Genomic DNA, 22076 nt, shown 5'->3' on the forward strand with positions numbered 1-22076 from the left:
ATACCATTTTAAAGTATTTGGTGTGACTCGGCCGGGGTTTGAACCACCGACCTCCCAGATTCACAATGGACTATTAAACCATTACGTCACTGAATCTGGGGTAATTGTGATGTTGTGATACTTTCCCTACCTCATTTACAAAGAACCACTTTTGACTCGTTTTTGGAAAATTGGACAAAAACCTTCACTGTGTTGAAATTCTTCAAGTTTTAATGAACATTCACCAAAAAACTGCATGAGGTTTTCAAACATTGCACCATCATAAAATAAATGGCGACCAATTTAGTTCTGTTTTTTCATGGAACATGTCCTTCAAGGGACTGATAACTCAGCTGTGTGAGCTTTATCCATCATTTCTCTTGGGAAATCATTTCCATTTTTCTGCTGAACTATGTGTCTGTAAATGGTGTTCCCAATTGCAGCTCTTCTTCGTGCACATCTGCTCAATTTTGCAAGATATCATGTGACCCATGACTGCTTGCAAACACCTAAAATGGTGCAGATTCTGTAAATTATTCTGGAACTTCGTCCTCCTTGGTGAATGGCTGTGGATGGCGCGAAGGGGATTTCTCTCATCCTAACTACTCTACTGACATTTAATTTTAAACTGCCCGGGGTCTTACCCGGCCAATCGGCCATCTTTAAACTATGTGGTTCTAAAAACCGAATTCCCATTGACCACCTGGTGCCTTCCAAAATTTGGGTCTCACTCCCACTGAATTTTCATACTGTGCCCTTGCACAATTTCGGGGCTGGGTCGTGTGGCTCCACTAGCAGGTCCAACTACCTGTGCACCTCCGCCCCTGAAGTCGCCACCCGAGCTTACCTGCTCCTGCGACTACCTAAACTGGGGAAAGTCCTTCCTGGCAGTTTACCCCCTGATGCCCACCTTGGCATTGGGCAACCCGGGTCCTTCCCTTGGATCCTCGGGCCCCACTGAACAACTCATAACTACCCTAACTGGCTCCCAGAGCCTACCTGCGGCCTCACTTGGCCGACAAACTACCAGTGGCGGAGTGCCCCAATAACCATACGCACCAATTAAGCCACACGCCTAGTCATTTCACTGACTCATGCACCCTCCAAAGCACTACATTGCCACTACCTGCACCACAGGTGTCAATATCCAAACAATTTACCTGAGCCCTCTACCTGACTTGACACTACCCCCCCCCACCCCCCCCGGGCTTTCGCGAATGGGTTCCACTCTTCCCTCATTCAATCCTTCGCACCATGCACTCCAAACCACTCATTCCACACAAAGCTTTCCACACTACTCATTCCACACCATTTATTTCACACACCTTTTATCTCACACACCAAATTCGCACACCTTTTGTGCTCACACACCTTTTTCCATACACTTCAACACAATTCCTTTGGTTCTCCATACACAATTCCTCAAACACACAGCATCATCTATCTAGCTGCTTTTCCCCTAAAACTCGTGCTTCCCCGTCATCCCATTAAACTAAGCACTCCCTTCGTCATTAACATCCACCTAATCTCTCGACGTCCCCAATACAGTACAATGATCTTTTCTACCCCCGCTAATTTCACCCCAATTCCACTTTTTTGAAATACCAACTTCTGTCCTGGAAGTCGTTGGTGTCCTTGTGTTTTATACTTCTCCCACCCCCCCCCCCCCCTTCCCACGCCTCCTCCCCCCAAGCCCTCTCCCTCCCACACATCTCCCTGCTCTTAAATGTTGTGTGCTCTCAAGTATTTGTGTGCTTCCCCTTCTCTTGGCTTCCGCTCCCTCTTTTTATATATTTTGTTTGTCTGGTTGATTTGTTTGTGAAGCAAATGTCAGCTCTTTCACGAGCCTCGATTCAGTATACAAAAAAAAAGAAAAAAAGAATGACAATAGCATGGCATGTGTCCACAAATGATTTCTTCTTCGAGTTCATCGCCTTCACACATTTACGAGGAGAGATTAAATGAAGCCATATTTAAATCAACAGCAGATGAGCAAATTCAAACACAATATTCATCTGTTTAATCAGTTTTATTTGCAGAAACAAGACATTCATGCAAGAGCATTACACAAAGAGTATAGGATGAGCAAGCAAATCAGAAGAAGAATGATAAAAGGTTAATTGACGTGCATAATATGAAGAATTTGTCAAAAGACTGCCCCATTATTTCACTGATGAACCCAACAGAATACCATCTCCCAATTATTCAATAAATCATTCATATAATTATGTTAAGCATAGCATTTGCACAGAGACAACATTAGCAGAAATGCTGAATGATCACACATTTGTTTCATGATAACCGCCACCTTGTTTTGGAGACCCGCCGCCAATTTTATTTGCATACCCGCCGCCAATTGAATGCCCGTGGGGTGGTGGCTCCAGGTCCAATTCGATAGGGTAATGGTCCATGATACACAGGCCCTGTGGGAGTGTGAGCAAGAGGAATGCATCAGCAAGGTTACTGTCAACATGTCATCATAAACATTTCAAACCTCATCTTTTCCATTCCAACCTGTTGACTTGTGAGATAACATCTATTGTTGAGAATTTTACACTCTTCTCTGAGTATTTCTCATCACAAACAAACATTGATCATCTTATGTGTTTACGATGGACATTTATCTCCGCCTGAAATTTTGGTCCAGGTTCATTGAACCCTCAGTTACAATGGGGAAAAAGTGTAATCTTAAAACAGAGATTTCCATTAACTGGGATAACCAAAAAAATAGTTGTGTCCATGGAACACACACAACTGTATTAGTTGTAAACCTGATAATTCTAAATCAAGTAAAAATACAACATTTTCATCCTTTGAGGCCATATAAAACCCGATTGGTGTACCTCTGCGGATTGTATGGAACGCCAGGTATAACCAAGTACAAAACTATGAACCGTCAATATCAAACTTCACGATGAATAATCGGTATGTTCTGAATCTCCCACCGGTGGCAGGTATACACTGCATCATACCTCCTCCTGACTGAGAGAGTAATTGATCAAAAAGTTGAAAGGTTTTGCTGATCCAGGTACAACAGCATTTTGTACTTCCGTTCCGAAAGCAACAAATCTGTAAGTTGAATAACACGTGAGTATTATGTCTCAGAAATGAAGGGGAAATGTGGGGGCAATAAACCCGTACACACAGAGGAGGGCAAAGAGGATGATGGGTATTTTTTTTTTTTTTTTTTTTTTGTATACTGAATCGAGGCTCGTGAAAGAGCTGACATTTACTTCACAAACAAATCAACCAGACAAACAAAATATATAAAAAGAGGGAGCGGAAGACAAGAGAATGGGAAGCACACAAACACTTGAGAGCACACAACATTTGAGAGCAGGGAGATGTGTGGGAGGGAGAGGGCTCGGGGGGAGGAGGCGTGGGAAGGGGTGGGGGGTGGGAGAAGTATAAAACACAAGGACACCAAGGACTTCCAGGACAGAAGTTGGTATTTCAAAAAGTGGAATTGGGGTGAAATTTTCGGGGATAGAAAAGATCAACGTTTTGGATGGGGGAAGATAAGAGATGGTGGTGAACAGCTGTTTTAAAGACCTGGAGGGTGGAGTGGGATTGAAGAGAGTGAGGGAGTTTGTTCCAGAGGCGGGAGAAAAGAGGAATGAAGGAGCGAAGGTGAGCAGAGAGTCTTGATTTTGGCAGTTTAACCATAAGAGGGTTGCAGGCAGATCTTGTGCGACCTGTAGGAATATTTGCGGGACAGAGCCCAGAGAGAGCTGGGGGGGCAAGGCCAGAGAGGAGTCGGTAGAAGACGGAAAGACCACCAACCTGCCTGCGGTGAGTGAGTGAAAGGCCCTTGGAGTTAGCTTCATCGCGGGATATTCCAATGATTCTGAATGCTTTGCTTTCAACAGCGTGAAGACGAGCTAGGTGTGAGGCAGGAGCACCAGCCCAGAGGGGAGAGCAGTATTCCATTGAGCTGCAGATGAAAGCCTTGTACGTGGTGAGGAGCTCAGGTGTGCCAAGGAAGGACTTCGCACGACGGAGGATGCCCAGTCGGCGACTGGCTTTGGAGGCCAGATTTGAAATGTGGTTTCCCCAGGAAAGATCATGGCAGATAGTGAGACCCAAAAGTTTGAGTGACAGAACTTCTTGGAGAGGATTATTCAGAAAGTAGATGAGAGGGTTGTCCAGTCGGTCTTTTCGGAGAGACATTGTAAGAGTGTGAGATTTGTCAGGATTGAAAGACATGTTCCACTTGTTTGCCCAGTCTGTGATTTTGTCCAGGTCTGCAGAGAGTGAGGAGGCTGCAGACTGTCGATCTGAGGGATGAAGAATGGAGCGACAGAGAGTAGAGTCATCAGCAAAGAGATAGAGAGGATTTTCAAGAGAGTCGGGGAGATCATTGATGAAGACCAGAAAAAGCACAGGGCCCAGAACACTGCCTTGGGGAACTCCAGCCTGAACAGGAAGAGGAGATGAGAGAAACCCATTCAGCGCCACACGTTGTGGGAGTCAAAACGGGAGTCAAAACGGAGTCAAAACGAGATTTGCGATATACTAGGAAAAGCGACATGGTGTGTCCCAGAAATAACTGGTCACATGGGTCATGGGCACCATTTGGTATACATTGGCTGCTCATTCAATGAAAACAAGACAGCTCATCGTTATTTCTACATTTAAAAAAAAAGGAAAAACCTTGAGGGATGAAAGCGCACAAAACAACCAAACAAGGAAGGAATGACACCACAATACAACACCACAATGCTCTTATGGATGACCATATTTTGACATTTTGCTTTTGTTGTGGGATTGTGATGGAATACAGTTTCCCTTGTTTCCAATAAGTGATACTCATTTTGCCAACCTCAGAAGGATGACAGGCTGAGTCAACCCACCTGGTGTTATTGAATAGCATGACAGGGGTTTGAACTCAAGACCCTAAGATCTTCAGCCAGCCACCTCAACCGTAAAGCCAACACCAGGCTTGCGTATAACAGCTGAAGGTATGTCATTGTTGCAGGAAAAGGAACCAAAAGGAAATAGGTTGAGACCAAGGGATACAAAGGAAAGGGAGTCGGGGTAGGTCATGTTTAAAGAATCAGGACAGAGTGTGGACGGGAGAACTGCAATTTAGCGATTTTTGTGAATGTTGAAACTGAATATTCCCAAATAGTATCATCATAAAGTATTGTAGGTGCTCATACTATATAATGTCCCAATGCAATTGAGGAATAGCAAACAAACCGGTCATTTGCGTAGTTGATATCCGTTTCCACCATGGTGTCCATTTTGCCATCAATAAGCCATTGGAATTTGTCATAATTGTTCATGCTTTGCTTTTGCGTATCCAAATATTTTGCGATGGTGGAAAAGTCTCCAAGAAACATGACATTCTGTATGTAGAAGAAATAGAAAAAGGTCACATTATCTCTTTGAATCCTCCATCACCAGAATTATATATTTAATTTCCATCCTTCTTTCCAGTTTAAGGATTGAGGGATGTCTGATCGTAGTTGTGAAAATTTATTTGAATCCAAGAAACTCCTTTAATGACAGCATTAATGGCGTTTGCTTGTTGGATCCTTAAAAGAAGGAATGCATCCAAACACACGTACGTATTCAAGCCGAGTCTTTACAACATGGGTATTAAACTTTATGGAGCATGTCTCAAAGTTTCGCCAAAGATTAAAGGAACAATATTTGATTATAACCTCTTGAATTTATAGTTGTGATAAAAATATTTCAAGAGTCCGAGAGTATGTAGAATGGCTATTCAATTTGCAATAGGACAGCTGCCCAAGTGATAAAAGCGAGTTATATATTGTTCTTACCTTGTTGCACCAATGCTTTTCAACTGAATCAAACATATCAAAAAGTTCATCAACTTCTTTTTTCACGTTTGTAGTTGTCAAAACAGGGACAAGAATGCAATCACTGATACCTGAGAAAACCAAAATTTATTGTAGTTTCTAATTGAGAAACTCAATTCAGTAACAGACATGCACAAAAGGTAACACCAGGTGCATCTCCAATAGAAACAATATATTTTTTCTATTTTCCAACTAAACATTTGTAAGTGTATGTTGAAAATATAATATTCCTTGGTGTGTGCAGGGCTGTTCTGAGTCTCGCTCATAAAGCTTTTTGAATATAGCTCATATCAAAATGTATTCGCATGTTTATAAATACGTCAAAAACAGAATATTTCCATTTCCTCTCGGTATCCATCCTTCCCTGTCGTACACAACTTCTCCTGTACTCTGTCTCTGACTCTGACACAGGCAGGGCCGGCGCTACCATTAGGCCAACTAGGCAGCCACCTGGGGCGCAGACATCAGAGGGGCGCATTACTGAACTTGTAGCAATAGCTCGAAGACTTCCAAAGTCTATGCTGCCACAAGAAGTACTTCTCTTCCGACTACAACAAAAACTCCTGGATAATGTGCCCAATGTTTCCGTTGCTTTGAGGATCCTTCTCACACTTCCAGTATCAGTGGCACGTGGTGAACCTAGTTTCTCAAAGCTCAAAGTTATAAAAACTTACATACGCTCTACAATGTTGGAAAAGAGACTAGTTGGCTTGGCAACGATATCAATTGAACATGCCCAGGCATCAGCACTTGATCTGGTTGAATTTGTGACAAAATGTGCAAAGGAAAAGGCACGCAAAGTGAGATGTTGATGTGTCTGAAATTGAAACTTTTATGAGACATTTTTAACTCTGTTTGTCTGTTTTTTTGTTTGTTTCTCTGTCTGACTGTAAGCGAAATATTGTGGTGACATGACGGGTTGGTTACGCCAAGTATCCTTAAATGGTATATATACTTAAAGGTGTGTGAAGTAAAAGGTTTGAAAGTTGTGTTGCCAATGGCTGAGGTATGCATTATACCGAGTGCCCTTTAGTTCAAAATGATGTGTGCCAAAATATTTTATTTTGTATTTGCGAAAGATAATCAAAGATTGATTATTTAAAATTTTGATTTTGCATATCTAAAACTTATTGCTCAAACCAAAAACTGTTTTGTTTATCTGTAATTTCCATTGACACACTCATAAAGGGACCACTTTGTTTATTTTGCATTGCAAACCACATGAAGTGTCATATTTTTTTAAAGTGAAAGCCCATTTGCCCCAAAGCGTGGGGTAACAGGGCCACTGCCATATTAATGGATATTGCGCCTTTAATATTGGTGCTGTTGGCATCTTATGGTACTTATTCTTGCAATTTAAAATAAATTTAGCAGTTTCAAGTTTTCTGCTTTTTATTTTTTCTACAAAACATCTTTTTAATAATCGAAGTTGGCAAAAAATTTTTTAGGGGGGAGGGAGGGGATGCAAGTAGCTGGCCTTGCATAGGACGCAAAATAGTCTGGCGTCGGCCCTGCACCCAGGACCAGACGGCATCAGCTCACGTTTCCTGAATACGAGCTCTGCTTGTCTTGCACATCCGCTGTCTTCTGTTTTCACCCTTTAATTTACGCTCAGTCATCTCACATCTGCTTGAAAATCTGCCAACATCACTCCATTCAATAAAAAGGTGCAAAAACAGATCCCACTCAACTACAGACCAATCAGCTTACTTCCAATCATCAACAAGGTCATGGAATCCATCATCACAGTTGATGTTAAATCCTTCCTTTTGTCCAAAAACCGCACCTTGGATTACCAATTTGGTTTCAGTCCAGGTCACTCCACTTTGGACATGATGCTTCTATGTTCCCAGCAATTGATGGAGGTCCTCGATGTCAGACATGAGATCTTTGCCATCTCTTTGGATAAATATTGTGTTTTCAACAAAGCCTGGCATCCCACCTTGCTCTCCAAACTTTCTGCCTATGGCATCCGAGGCCAACCCCACATATGTCTTACTGACTACTTCTACTCTCGTAGTCAATGTGCATCCATTAATCTCCTCTTTTTGTCAAGGCTGGAGTGCACCAATGCAGTGTTTTTTGCCCAGTCATATTCCTGATATTCAGAAATGATCTCGCTGACTCTCTGAAAAGTCCTCTTTAGCTATTTGCTGATGACTCCTCCCTCTGCCATGACATCCTCCATCCTTCAGACAGAGAGCCAGATGGGCTCTCTTCAGACCTTGAAAATAATCACAAGATTGACAAACACATGGAACATGTGTAACAATGCTGACAATCTCTATCATTTCTCAATCTCTCTCATGATCTCTTTCTGAAAGGACCATGTGGCAAACCCTCCTATCTACAAAACCTCTTGAGGAAGTGCAGTCATTCAAACTCCTGGGTTACACTATCAGAAATGATCTTTCTTGGAAAATTATATTTCAAAGTTGGTCTCCAAAGCCAGCCACCGAATGGACATCCTCCATCAGACAAAGTCTTTCCTGCCTCTATCTTAGCCTTCAGCGCTGCTGTTGGTGGTCCCTTCTCTACTGTTCCTTTTGGCCTGTTGTGGCCTGACCATATTAGTACTCGCTCTTCCACGAACCTCGACTATGTATACAAAAAAAAGAGTTCAGGTAATTCCCATTACTCATCTAGACTGCCTAAACCTGAAGTAAATGCAGAACTCCCTGATTGGAAGAATGATTGTTGTGTCATCTTTTTAGAACTCTGATGGTGCAAGATAAACCAAAAACAAGAATGTTTCTTTATTTTCTGACACACTGGCGAATGTCTCCACCCAACAGAATGATGATGTCTGTCAAGCATAACCTTATCACCTCCACCACAGAAGGTGGATAGAGGTTACGTTTTCACCCCTTTCTGTTTGCTTTTGTCCATTTGTGAATGGGATATCTCATAAAGTTGTGGACGGATTCAGACAAAATTGTCTTTCGATTCGATTTTGGTGAAGATCCGGATCCACATCTGGATCCGATCACTTCGCCATTGAGAGATAAGGGGAAAAACCGATATATAGCATGATATTTCATGAAGTTGTAGATGGATTATGACAAAACTACAGGGATGAGTTGGGAAGGCGACAAGAACAAGCCAATTCGATTTTGGCTCCGGTCCGAATCCGGATCTGGCCCATCAGTGGGATACAAAACGTAAACTGTTCCGCCTGGCAGAGGTTTGCGCTCCACCAAGTGTCGTTTTAGTTTTGTTCATCAATTCATCCTGACATGAGATGCAAAGGAGAGTTCAAAGTTGATACACGCATTCAACAAAACGTTCTCCTCCCCTAATATCCTTGGGTTGTAACGGAAAATAATTACTTTATATTTAATTTAATCCATATTTTTGGACACAAAATCCGGGCTGAGGGAAAGGGGAATATTGGCGACATCCATGAGGACACAAGTGTTCTCGACTTTTGTAGTATTCAGATCTTCATGAACTCTGATAGAGATGCTTTTTATGAAAAATATTGGTCAATATTTTATTTCTCCAAATGTATGCTTCCACCTCTGGAACCTTGTCTCAGGATGGAATATTTCAATTTATCATTCGGCTTTTCGAAAATTACGATATTTTATCATGCTTCCACATACACATTTAAATACCTTTCCATGGAATTTAAAAAAAATCCTTTTCCTTCCATGGGGTGCGTAAGGCTACCGAAGCAGTTTCATTTGGAATGTTACAATCTTGGATTGGTCACCATTCTGATGCAGCATGGCCAACTAGGTGTGCAGGAATTTGGAACTTGTTCAGGTAAATAATGCTGGCAGATGAGAGGCCCAGTTTAACATCCATCTGAAGGACGGAACACACATTGATGAATCACCCTGTCTATGAAACCCCAGGATGACAGTTTATAGCTTGGTCAGCTTCGAACCCAGGCGAGATAGCTTGGAGGTGAGTGTGCGTATGTCTCAGCGATATTGTTCGGCCATTTTATACTCCAAGTACAAAACATCAATAGAATACAAAAGGAATCCTTTCTCCACAAAATAATAGTCAAAACCATCTGATCAAACACATCTCAGAACTATGGCTGGAATATGTGAATGATCCCACAGTGTCACTGGGTGAATATTTAGGAAGCAATCACCATCACTCTGACCAAATTCCAAATATTCCTGCCTAACCAGACAAGAGGCTCTCATTGGTCACCATTTATTGGGGGCTCTTGATGCACTCAGTCCACAAAGAACCAAAACCCTCCGGCAATAAGACATGTGTGATATTTCAGCGCTTTATATTCAAAGCTACGTCTGAGTATCGTCAGCTATGAAAATATATTTTGACAACCTGAAGCGCTCCTTAATTTCAAAATTATATTTGTTCAGAGTAGCAAATATTGTTTTGTACCAATAACAGAGCATTATGTAAAGTAGAGCGAAAGTTTTTCATACTGACCGCTGTTCTGGGCCTGAAACCTGATGAAGAATCTCCTTTTATCAAAGTTTTCATAATGTTTCATTCGCCGAGCTTTTGTTGAAGCAATATATGTCATCTCTCCCAAGTCTGACCTGCAAACATAAAAACACCATTAGAGGCCATTGTTCCCCGCAGAGCAGGGGTTGGCCTTTTTCGGGCACCTTGGTCCCCTTTTTGAAGCAATGTTTTATGGCCGGATGCCCTTCCCGCCACCAGCCCTGTGAGTCGCCTCTTGCGACACACAGGGAATTACCAGTGAACTGGTACTCAATTTGCCGACCTCGGAAGGATGACAGGCTGAGTCAACCCCGCTGGTGTTAATTCAGCGATCGATCGCGATGCAAACCCAGGATCCGAGGATCCCAAGCCGACACCCTAACCGCTAAGCCAACACCAGGCTAACCTGCAAACATAGAAAACGAGTCATTAAACTTAGATTGACTCATGTACCTGATGCAATACAAACGTCCTGCTCACATTTCTTACATGAAGGGTTTTCAGCTTATTTAATGTTTGGGTTTATCCCATGACACCAGGATTGCAAAAGCAAAGACCCCTTTCAGGGACTGGTCCCTCTCAGGAAATTAATACTTCTTTCAGACATGAAAGTTCTTTGTTACTGACAAAAGCGCACAATTTCAAAGGATTATTTTTTCTACTTTGACTCAGACTCCTGGAGAAGTTGCACAACAAATCACACACACACACACACACACACACACACACACACACACACACACACACACACACACACACACACACACACACTCATGCAGACAAATACACATGAAGCAACCACTTGTTCCATGATTTTCAGTCATCTCACTGTTCTTCATATCCGTTGAATTTTTCGTTGTGGTCACATGGTAACTGTTGGGCCGTACTTCCCTGGGTCATACTTCCAGCACTAACTAGATTATACTTAAATTGTTTCAATGTAGATTGTTTCACTCTTGGCCATTTATCTCATGGTGTTGTACCACTTCATAAATGTTCTTTGACTGAATGTTTTTCTTTATCTCCTGAAAATTGCCCCTTGAATCTCGTGAACCATTTTACTCATGTGCATTTGTCTGGTGTTCTGCTGAAGAATATGTGCTCAGGGATGTTATCAAATTGGTTCCTTCGTCTGAAGACTTGTAACCTCTCGGCTGTCTTCTTCCTCTTCTTTAAAATTGGGATGGTTTTTTATCTTTTTGCTGAATGAAATCCTTCACTTCATCGATAAGTTTTTTTTCATTATACTTTGCATCATTTCCAGTGTTTCCTCATCTTTATTTAGGACGGGATTCCAGACTCGTGAACAATATTCCAACTTGTGCGTCACAATGACTTCTAAAGCAGGATAAATGTTCTTTTGTCCACATATTTCAATTATCTCTTTTTTCTTTTTCTTTTTTGTATACAAGATTGAGGCAAGTGTAAGAGCTGACATTAATCACAAAAAAACCGGACACATAAAACATATAATAAAGGGAGCGGGAGACACGATGGGGAGAGAAGGGGAAGGACACAAACACAACATTTGAAAACAGGGACGTTGGGAGATCTGTGGGAGGGAGAGGGCTTGGTGGGAGGAGGCACGAGAATGGGGGGGGGAGGGGTGGGAGAGGTATAAGACACAAGGACACTGCTAGGACTTCAGGAAAGAAGTTGGTATTTCACTGGCTCTGGGGCTCTGGCTGGCTGGCTCTGGGGTGGCTCTGGGGTGAATTACGAAACGAAACTGGCTCTGGGGTGAATTAACGGGCGTAAAAAAAGATCAAAGATTTGGAGGGGTTAAGATAAGAGATGGTGGTGAACAGCTGTTTTGAAGACCTGGAAGGAGGAGTGGGATTGAAGAGAGTGGGGGAGGCAGGAGAAAGAGTCCAGAGGCAGGAGAAAAGAGGAATGAAAGAGTGAAGGTGAGCAGAGAGTCTTGATTTTGGCAGTTTAACCATAAGAGGGTTGCTGACAGATGTTGTGCGACCTTCAGGAATATTTGGTGGACAGAGCACAGACAGAGATGGGGGAGCTAGGCTTGAGAGGAGTCGGTAAAAGACAGAAAGACCACCAACCTGCCTGCGATGAGTGAGTGAAAGACCCTCGGAGTTCGCTTCATCGCGGGAGATACCAATGATCCTGAAAGCTTTGGTTTTCCACAGCGTGAAGCCGAGCTCGGTGTGCGGCAGGAGCACCAGCCCAGAGGAGAGAGCAGTATTCCATTGAGCTGCGGATGAAAGCCTTGTAAGTGGTGAGGAGCTCAGGTGTGCCAAGGCGGGACTTCACACGATGGAGGATGCCCAGTCGGGGACTGGCTTTGGAGGCAATCTTGGAAATGTGGTTTTCCCAGGAAATGTCATGGCAGATAGTGAGACCCAAAAGCATGAGCAACAGAACTTCTCGGAGAGGATTGTTGAGAAAGTAGATGGGAGGGTTGTCCAGTCAGTCTTTTCGGAGAGACATAGTGAGTGTGTGAAAAATGTCAGGATTGAAAGACATGTTCCACTTGTTTCATCAGTCTGTGATGTTGTCCAGGTCTGCAGAGAGTGAGGAGGCTGCAGACTGCTGATCTGAGGGATGAGGTATGGAGTGGCAGAGAGTGGAGTCAACAGCAAAGAGATAGAGAGGATTTTTCAGGAAGTTGGAGAGATCATTGATGAAGACCAGAAAAAACACAGGGCCCAGAACACTGCCTTGTGGAACTCCAGCCTGAACAGGTGAACAGGAAGGGGGGGAGGGGGAGAGGGGGATGAGAGAAATACATTCAGGGCCACAATTTGAAGGAGAAAGGGTTGAATGAGTATGGTGAAAACTAGAATTGGAAAGGTGAGTTTCAGCTGGAGATGGAAGGAAGAGGTGGAAGAAAAGGAGATAAAGGGGGTGGGGCGAGACAACAGCCCTCAGGCAGGGCCTGCGAAGAGAGAAGGAAATAAGAATTTTTATTTTATTTTATTTTTTTCGTATTTAAAACGTTGGACAAAGGGGAGATGTTCGGGGAAGTTCGGGGGAGAAGAGAGAATCAAAGAAACAAGCAAATACAGCGAAGCAAAGAACTTAAATTCACAAAAACACCGACGGCGGGTGGAGGGGGGAGGGAAGCCGAGAGAGACCAGGCCGTGCAATGCGGTGCAAACATAAAACGATTAATTACACACAAGTTGGCATGAATTACAAACCAACACTAACTAGAAACACACAGTAACACATACACAATAAAATAACCAATGGAAATTTGACGAAGACACGAATGGGAAAATACTTAAACTTTGATGACGTGGAGAGATCGGAAAACGCTTCCTCGCCATGGGAACCAGAAGCGGAGGTCCCATCTCTTATTGACCCAATGTATAGAGTTACCTGTTGTTGCAGCTCTACCTATGTGCCCACTTATTTCAGTGATGGGTCTTATGTTACTCTGACGTCTCTTTCTTGCAAAGTTTATATTATGGCAAAGGTATGATTAAAAAAAAGACATGAAGAGATCGTTATCTTCCTTGTGTTCAACATTGGCATCCCTCGGTATCGTTTCCTTGAGTTTGCCTGCAACAGAGCTGAAGTTTTACAGGTTGATAATTGTCTTGTTCATTCCTCTTTCCTTTTTTTGAGCAACACTTCATCAGCTTTACTCCAGGCTGATGGAACTCTGCCTTTGAGAAGGGATTTCTGATAAATTAAACAGATGTATGTACCGACTTCATTCAGAGCCTTGGAATGGATCTTATCTTGTCCTTGGAACCTGTCTTGTTTCAATCATTTCAGTTGTTTTGTAACTTCCTCCTCAGTTGCGTAAATGCGCTCTGCAATATCTGTGACATGTACCTGATCTGGTTCTAGAATTACTTGTCGATATTCAATGGTGTACACTTGACAAAAAATAGTGTTCACACTTCATTGAATAATTCAGCTTGGTCCTTGTTTGGTTCTTCACGTAAGTCTAAATATTGTAATGTCGGTTGGGTAGGCATATCTAGATCTAGGTAGATCTGTGTAGGTATTATGCTACGTCTGTCGTTATAGCTAGAACCACCTAGATGTTCAATAAGTAGTTCTGTGTTTAGCCCGGTTTGTAGGATCAAGTGTATACCTGTGATCATACAAGGATGTTCGTGTGTTAAATAGTTGTAGGGACTAAGATAAGACCCCTGTGTGTCAGACCTGGTGATCATTCCTTTGTCCCTTATGGCAACGCACTCTTATAGACATCAGATAGGCCCTTAGTGCACACCTTCATTAAATCACCCCCCTTACAAGAACTGACTGGAAAGACAAGCAGGCAGCGGCCGCGCAGTGGTACACCATGGCTTTCACGCATTGACCAGGCAGGCTGGGATCCACGCCCGGGAGAACTCTTGATTGGACAGGCGGACAGGCGAGCAGCAAACACCACACCGATTGGCAGAGTAGGGCAGAGAGCTTCCTCGTGATTGGAGAGAAAAAGAAGGACTTGTGGTTGGCCATCGACCAACGGCATGGAGCAGGGCACCAAGAGCTCGGCCAATGGGAAGGGACGGAGGAGATCAGAAGATTTGGGAAGGTTAGAAGCGCCGCACTGGTTGGAGGGGAAGGAGCTGACGTCGGAAGACCGGAGCGTAAAACTGCTCGCTCGCCAGCATTTTCCTCTCTCTCTTCTTCCCTTGGCCTTCTCGTTCCTGGTTCCTTCCTGCCCAGAGTTGTTCCTTTTGCCTCTTGCTTTCCCTTGACTATCCCTTCGTGTTGGACCTGTTCCAATGTGTGGACATTCGTAGGATGGTGGAGAGACCACCGCTGACGATCATCCTCCCCTGTGCCGTGCTCCTGGTGCCTGTGTGCTGTGCTGTGTAGCGCCAGACGGACCATGCAGAGTGGGGTGTTCGCGCCAACGCCCAAGCGGTTCGCGCCAATGACCGAGCCATTTCGCGCCAACCGGAGCCATGCCCAGACTGCACACTTGGGTCCCGAACACCGGAGCCTGGACGATTCCTGACGGACGCTATATCTACACACAGCTAAGGCGCATCACACACAAGCACAACAAAACGTTAATTTTATTAATTAATTCCTGTGTTGTGTATTTGAAGTGAGTTGTGGGGATGTCCCTATTTAGGACATTTATTTTCTGGCATGTTTCCCTGTCCTGATATTTATTTTGAATAAACCCTTTTATTATTTTCCCTTTCATTCCAAATCCCGTGTTTGTGTGAGATTAATTTGCAGGATTGAAGACTGCTCGGATCGTGTCAGGTAAATCCCCACTTCTTATTCTTCCCCTTCTTCCTCCCGTAGTTGCATAGTCAAATCCGCCATTGACCCGGATGCCTCGTTAAGCTCGATTAGCCATCCATGGCGTCCTCTCGGTGTTAAATGAGCGAGCCACAGGACAATATTATTGGGGTTTTCCTTTGTCTGCTGCAATCCCTCTCTCAAATAATTTTCATGAAGACCTCATTTCTGCCATAGTTTTGTCCTTGCTTGTTTACAGCTTTCTCAGTTTCGTGCTGACTTGATATTTTGGTGCTTGTTCCAAACTTTGTGTTTTCCTCCAATTCCTTTATGCTGGGATTTGGGTAAACGTCTCTCTAATGTCTGGCTGCCTCTGTCTTTGAACAGGTTCCAGGCGTCCTCAGTCCTCATATTTGAGTTCTTCCTCCTAATTAACATTGCTGATGTATTTTATCATAGTCTCAAGACCGACCTTGCAGTAATGCATGTGATAACACCAGACTTGACTTCAAACAAACACAGCCACTGAGCTTGAGGCACATGACGAACTTCCCAGCAGCATTGTGTTTACTTGCGACGCCATCTTTGTGTTTCTTTCTCTTCACACCCGGATAAGATTGAGATTTCCTCCTTCCCATGGATGCCAATATATGGTGCTTTTCATTGATCTATTCTTCAAATGTTGAGCATTAAGCAAGGAAGTCGTACTCACCATTTATAAAATCATTGCTATGACTCGCTGAAGTGCAGAATCACACCGCTGACCTCCCATACTCACACCAGATGCGCTCACCATACTTACTGGGGTCTGCTTTACTATTTTAAAATGATTGGTATTTTATAAATTTGTGTAAGCTGATGGTTGTAACAGGAAACAAAAATTGAAATCAAAGCCATATTGTGCAACAAAAATGTACACATTCCAATTGAGATTTAAATTTGATACTTTTGATACTGATAATAAGACACGATCGAGGAAAGACACGATTGTTCTCCCTCTTTAATGCCTTCATCCTCCCTTACCTGAACTATTGTAACCTTGTCTGTGCACGTTCTAGTTACAATCAGCTACACTCACTCTCAGTTATTTAAAAGAGTGCTGCAAGGATCTGCACCCTCTCTCATCCACGTGACCACACTGCACCTTTTCTTTCTTTTTACCAAACTTAACACAGTGACACTTATTGACATTTAATAAATTATATACAGGGATATTTATGTTCAAGCATATCAACAAACTTCTCCACATGTCTTTTCATGATATTTTACAGCAGCTCATGATATCCACACTCATTTCACGAGATCACAAGATGACTTATTTCTCCCTTTTTCTCGCACATCATACTCTATTGATACACGACGTTATTTTCGGCCACGTCTTGGGAATAGAACTGTTGGAGCAGTGAAGGCAAAGTCGTCTGTGTGCCGGTTTAAATCTTCCTATAAACAAAATTTGATCTCGTGTTGTTGAAAGTTTCCTTTCCACATGTTCATTTGTTGTTCACTCTTGTAAATCTCTGCGTTATTGCTATTTCATTATTTTTATCTGTTTATTCTAGTTATTGTTATTTCCTGTATTCTTGAATGTTTTTTCCTTCATTTTTTACCATTCGGTAGATTTAAACGAATTTATCGTTTGTCATTTATATTGTGAGTGCATAAGCATATCAACACAAGCCTTGGCTTCTGATGATGCCTCCATATTGCTTCTCTTCATGTTGTCTTGCTTGTATCCTTCTGAGGTCATCAAGTTCCGGATGTATTGCTTTCGTATATTTTTGTTTGACTCGTTATATTGGCAACTATGGAAATAAATGTTTCTTTGAATTGAATTATTGAGATGGTGGCAATGGAATTGTGAGTCAAAAATCCTAGTTTTTGCAGATGTAATGTGCAGAAAGCCACTAAATAAGGTTTTTTGATCCACGATTCATGTCCAATTCTCAAATAATCTTGGTGCACCAAACGTCACCTCTCGATGTTTACAGCAGTGAATACAATTAATGTCACATCCTTGTATTTAATGATCAGGATGATGAGATGACGTACCGATAGATGATCAAACACACAGACTTCTGGGATTTCCTCGAGCCGATTCTCTCGTGCCGATATCCTGTCGATCCTGGGAAGATGTCACACTTGATGTAAGCGAAGGTCTTTCCACTGTATTTCCTGTGGGAGATGCCTCAATTAATAACTAACAGTAAAACCTGAGTCTTTGTAAGTTTGATTTCAATGCCTTGTAAATGTTCTTTCAAAAATTCCAGGCACTTTTATGAATACTCCTTTCAAAGGACCAGGTAAAGGTAAATATAATCAAAAAGGTACTAATCACGTGAAGATATGCAATGAAAAACAGGCAATCTGCAAAGTAATTGTAAAATGTGATGAAATAAAGATCCGATCATGAAGCATGCTCTACACCGAGCGTCGGTACTGCCGAAGCAGTTTATATGGCTCGAGTTACAATCCTGGACAGGTGGCTACTCCGACATAAGAAGTCAGGAGAGAAATTTGTAATTTGACCAAAGTGCTGGAGATCGCTCGTCAACCCTTCGCTGACACTGTGGGATCATTAATGTCCAAAAACTAATGCCAGCAGATGAGATGTCCAGTTCAACGTCCACCCAAGGCATTGCACACACACACACTGCATGTGAAACACCGAGATGACAGTTTATAGCTGTGCTGAGATTCAAACCGAGACGAGACATATTCGAGGTGAGTGTGTGTCGCTCTGGGTCTGGGCCATCCTGCCAGCCCATGACATAATGGAGTAAGTAAATAAAATAGATTAATAAATTTAAACTGAATTATCCATTAGTTTAACATGATGAAACATAACAAGATATTTAGTCTCCAGATCTGTCTCAAAACATGCTGTAGAAACCAAAGCTTTCATAATCATTGGAATCTCCGGCGATGAAGCTGACTCTCAAGGGCCTTTCACTCACTCACCGCAGGCAGGTTGGTGGTCTCGCTGTCTTCTATCGACTCCTTTCTGGACTAGCTCCCCCAGCTCTGTCTGTGCTCTGTCTGCCAAATATTCCTTCAGGTCGTACAACATCTGCCAGCAACCCTCTTCTGGTAAAACTGCCAAAATCAAGACTTTCTGCCCACCTTCACGTTTTCATTCTTCTTTTCTTCCGCCTCTGGAACAAACTCCCTCACTCTCTTCAATCCCACTCCCCCCTCTAGGTCTTCAAAACAGCTGTTCACCACCATCTCTTATCTTCCCCCATCCAAAACCTTGATCTTTTCTTCCCCCGTTAATTCACCCCAGATCCACTTTTTTGAATTACCGACTTCTTTGCTGGAAGTCCTGGCAGTGTCCATTTGTTTTATACCTCTCCCACCCACTCCTACCCCCCTTCCTGTGCCTCTCCCCCCAAGCCCTCTCCCTCCCACAGATCTCCTCATGTCCCTGTTGTCTGCTGTTGTACTTGTGTGCTTCCCTCTCTCTCTCCCCATCTTGTCTTCCGTTCCCTTTATTATATGTTTTCTGTGTCCACTTATGTTTTTTTGTGATTAATGTTACCTCTTGCACAAGCCTTGATCTCATATCCAGAAAAAATAAAATTTATTTTTTCCCCTCTTGTTCATCTACACGTGCAAAGTTCACACAAGTTCTTGTTCATGCTCATATAGCCACTTATAGGGTCAGCAAAAACATCGATTTTGTAAAATCAGTTTTTGGTGAAGTTTCCAAACCTGTTCAGGTTGTCGACAAACATTTGTTCTTTGTTTATTTTTTCATGCTTTCGAGATTTCTTTCCAGATCCGCCAACCCTCGCTGGAGCAGGGAAAATGGCCTCAAAATGCCTGTTGTGTTGTTGTTGAGATTTCTTTCCAGATCCGCCAACCCTCGCTCCAGCAGGGAAAATGGCCTCAAAATGCCTGTTGTGTTGTTGTTGAGATTTCTTTCCAGATCCGCCAACCCTCGCTCCAGCAGGGAAAATGGCCTCAAAATGCCTGTTGTGTTGTTGTTGAGATTTCTTTATAATCAGGAGGCTGATGTCACAGCGTGAAACCATCTGAAGAGAACAAACAATAATATACTGATGATGGGGTGCATTTGAAAAGACAAAGTAAGCACAAGGATTGATGCAGGTCCATATTTAGACTCAATTAACCTTAATTCATTCAAAACAATGGATAAAGTAAATTTCACAATAGTAGTGTAGAATGGTCGGTTCTGGGACAGGCCACATCCCCGTATCCCCCCTTGCCCCCAAAACAGGAGGTGACTCACCACAAACCGCAAGTGGTCGAATTATTTAATTAATTAAATTATTAAATAATTAATTTCACCTTTTCGCATTTTCACGATTTCCCCAAAATGTCCCAAAATTTCACATTTTCAAATTTCTATATATGACGCAAGTGGGGTAAAGGGTGCACCTAACTAACATGTGACGCAAAGGGCAGGCTTCCACATCCCTCTTGTTTCCCAAAATAGTAGATTTTGAAAATAACATGTAATGTTTCGAAAAAAAATCAATTTTTTTGTTGGTATATATAAAATGAATGAACAACAAGACAGAATATTTCAATATACACTTAAACGCAATTAAGCGTTTGGTTGAGAAACTTCTAATATGTATAAACAATTATAATGCAAATAGAGATAACGCACAGGATGAATGATTAAACGTTAATTCTTTTTAAACATATATAAAATGAGTGATTTTTTACCCGTTTGGGAAAGTAAGAGAAAATTTAACAATCATGAGAATATCCCAAATTCATTAAGATGTCTAATTCGTTGGTTTAAGCAGCTGTGGGAAAACCTGTTTGCTTTTAAAGATGCTCCTTACCCCAAACTTTTTAGACTATGAAAATTTAATAATTTTCACAAAGTCAAGTTTTCAACCAGAGTATCAACTACTATCACAAGGTTTTAATGCAGGGCTTAAAAAAGAAGATATAATCGGGTATTTAAACTTCAACACAAACCAAATGATTATAACATTGAAGATGTAATACAACTATTTTGTGATACTCAACAAAAGGGTAAAAATAAATCAAAACCCACATCGTCTATACCTATAACTTGTATTCTCAGAGATAATACGGATGATATACCTTTACCCCAAGATTTAGATGAAACAAAAGAGAATCTCGTTATCTTTGACGATTGTGTTAATGAGAGAAACCAAACGGTTATGGACAGTTACTATACAAGGGGGCGACATTCTTCTTGTAATTGTATTTATCTCAGTCAGTCATACTTTCAACTCCCTCGCCGCTCAATAAGAAACAATGCTAATACTTTTATTTTATTCAAACTAAATTCAATAGATATAAATAATTTTTGGAGAGATAACTGCTCTACCTTATGTAGTAAATAGGAATTTGAGGGTGTTATGAAACATACGGTTGGAAAATATAAATATATTGTTGTTAAAGAAGATGATATAATAACCAATAATTTTCTCGTATAAATAAAATGAATGCCGAAGACCAAGCAAGAAAATTTAAGGAATATAATCAATTGCTTTCAAAAGTTGTTAAACAACAGGAAGAGATAAAGAAGAAATGGAGTCGGAAAGTATCGGGTGAAGAAATATTTGAAAGAAAACAAGAGGTTTTTTTAAACCTCTTTTAAAATCTGCCGAACAAAAAGCGGTTTCATTTCAAAATCCAACAGTGGAATTTACTCCCCAAAAACGACAAATGTAAGAAGACCTTAGCCAAAAAACAGAGCAAGAGCTTAGAGATATAAGAGATATAAGAGCGAGAAGAGAATTAGAATATCCAAAATATGATGAAGGATTACTACTTCAAGAAATTAAAGAGGTAAATTTAACACCATGTTATGCCACAATCATAATCCCGATTATGTTGTAGCAGCCATTCAAACCAGTGATTATATAGAAGACTAAAAAACCATAACGGGTCTCATTCCATCAAAAAACAAACCAGGGGTGTTTTTTCTTGTGGAAGAACCGATATTGATATTTGGTGATGAATTGATGTTTTTAAATTCTACTCACCCAAATGTTAAATTAAACCCAAGATTAATGTTTCTTCTCACAAGCGCGGGGTATGCTAATTCAAAATATTTTGATAATCCCCTTGATATAGAAAAGGATGAAGATATGGGGTATATTGAGTTGTTAAACTCACTTGGTTATAGTGATTATAATAAAAATAAAAAGAATAAGAAATAAAAGCATATTAACGATGCTTTAGATATGCTTGGAATGGCTTCAGGCTCTGGCGTTAGTTTTCTTCCGAGTGGCTTATCACAATTAGTTAATAGATTATTACTGTTGTTAGGTAGTAAGGAGGTGGGAAACAACAATTGTTTTAATGAAACATCTGCCATTCTAGATCAGTTGATGAATATGAAAATAATTAATAAATGTCAATACAAAGATATTTTATCACATGTTAAATAAAATGAGAAACATACCTTTAAGTTTTAACTTTACAAAGAGTGATTACACGGCTTCATTGCCATACCCATTACAACTTGATCCCACAAAGGAATATGGAGCGGCGTTAGTGTCTGTGGGAACTTATAATACATTGTTTAATATCACGGGAAAAAATAACAAGTTTAGTTATAATCCAGGGAGTGGATATAAAACTATAGACGTTAAACCCGGAGCTTTCGAGATTTCTACATTAACTTCTGAAATTGGT

At 41.6% G+C, this 22076-nt stretch overlaps 1 protein-coding gene across 1 annotated transcript; it reads right to left on the bottom strand.

Annotated features, from left to right (window-relative positions):
* Positions 1-1989: 1989 nt before the first annotated feature.
* On the bottom strand, positions 1990-19287 carry LOC137422219 (deoxyribonuclease gamma-like). The gene is made up of 7 exons (XM_068108978.2): positions 19137-19287; positions 17475-17597; positions 10224-10336; positions 5769-5878; positions 5182-5330; positions 2952-3048; positions 1990-2402 (listed from the first exon to the last, which is right to left on the bottom strand). The coding sequence occupies exons 1-7, from the start codon at positions 19157-19159 to the stop codon at positions 2259-2261; spliced, it is 759 nt and encodes a 252-aa protein (XP_067965079.2). The 5' UTR covers positions 19160-19287; the 3' UTR covers positions 1990-2258.
* Between the last annotated feature and the right edge of the window lie 2789 nt (positions 19288-22076).

The sequence above is a fragment of the Myxine glutinosa genome, chromosome 2 (assembly GCF_964187855.1).
Source record: "Myxine glutinosa chromosome 2, kmMyxGlut1.1, whole genome shotgun sequence".
NCBI classification, from domain to species: Eukaryota; Metazoa; Chordata; class Myxini; order Myxiniformes; family Myxinidae; genus Myxine; species Myxine glutinosa.

What these genes read in the sequence shown, in the direction of transcription:
- LOC137422219 (XM_068108978.2), bottom strand. Translation starts at nt 19,159, where the DNA reads ATGTTTGTCGACAACCTGAACAG. An exon ending in TTTGTCGACAACCTGAACAG is followed by an intron (nt 17,598 to 19,136) that starts GTTTGGAAACTT and finishes CATCTCCCACAG; the next exon opens with GAAATACAGTGGAAAGACCT. An exon ending in ATCAACTACGCAAATGACCG is followed by an intron (nt 3,049 to 5,181) that starts GTTTGTTTGCTA and finishes TTCAACTTACAG; the next exon opens with ATTTGTTGCTTTCGGAACGG.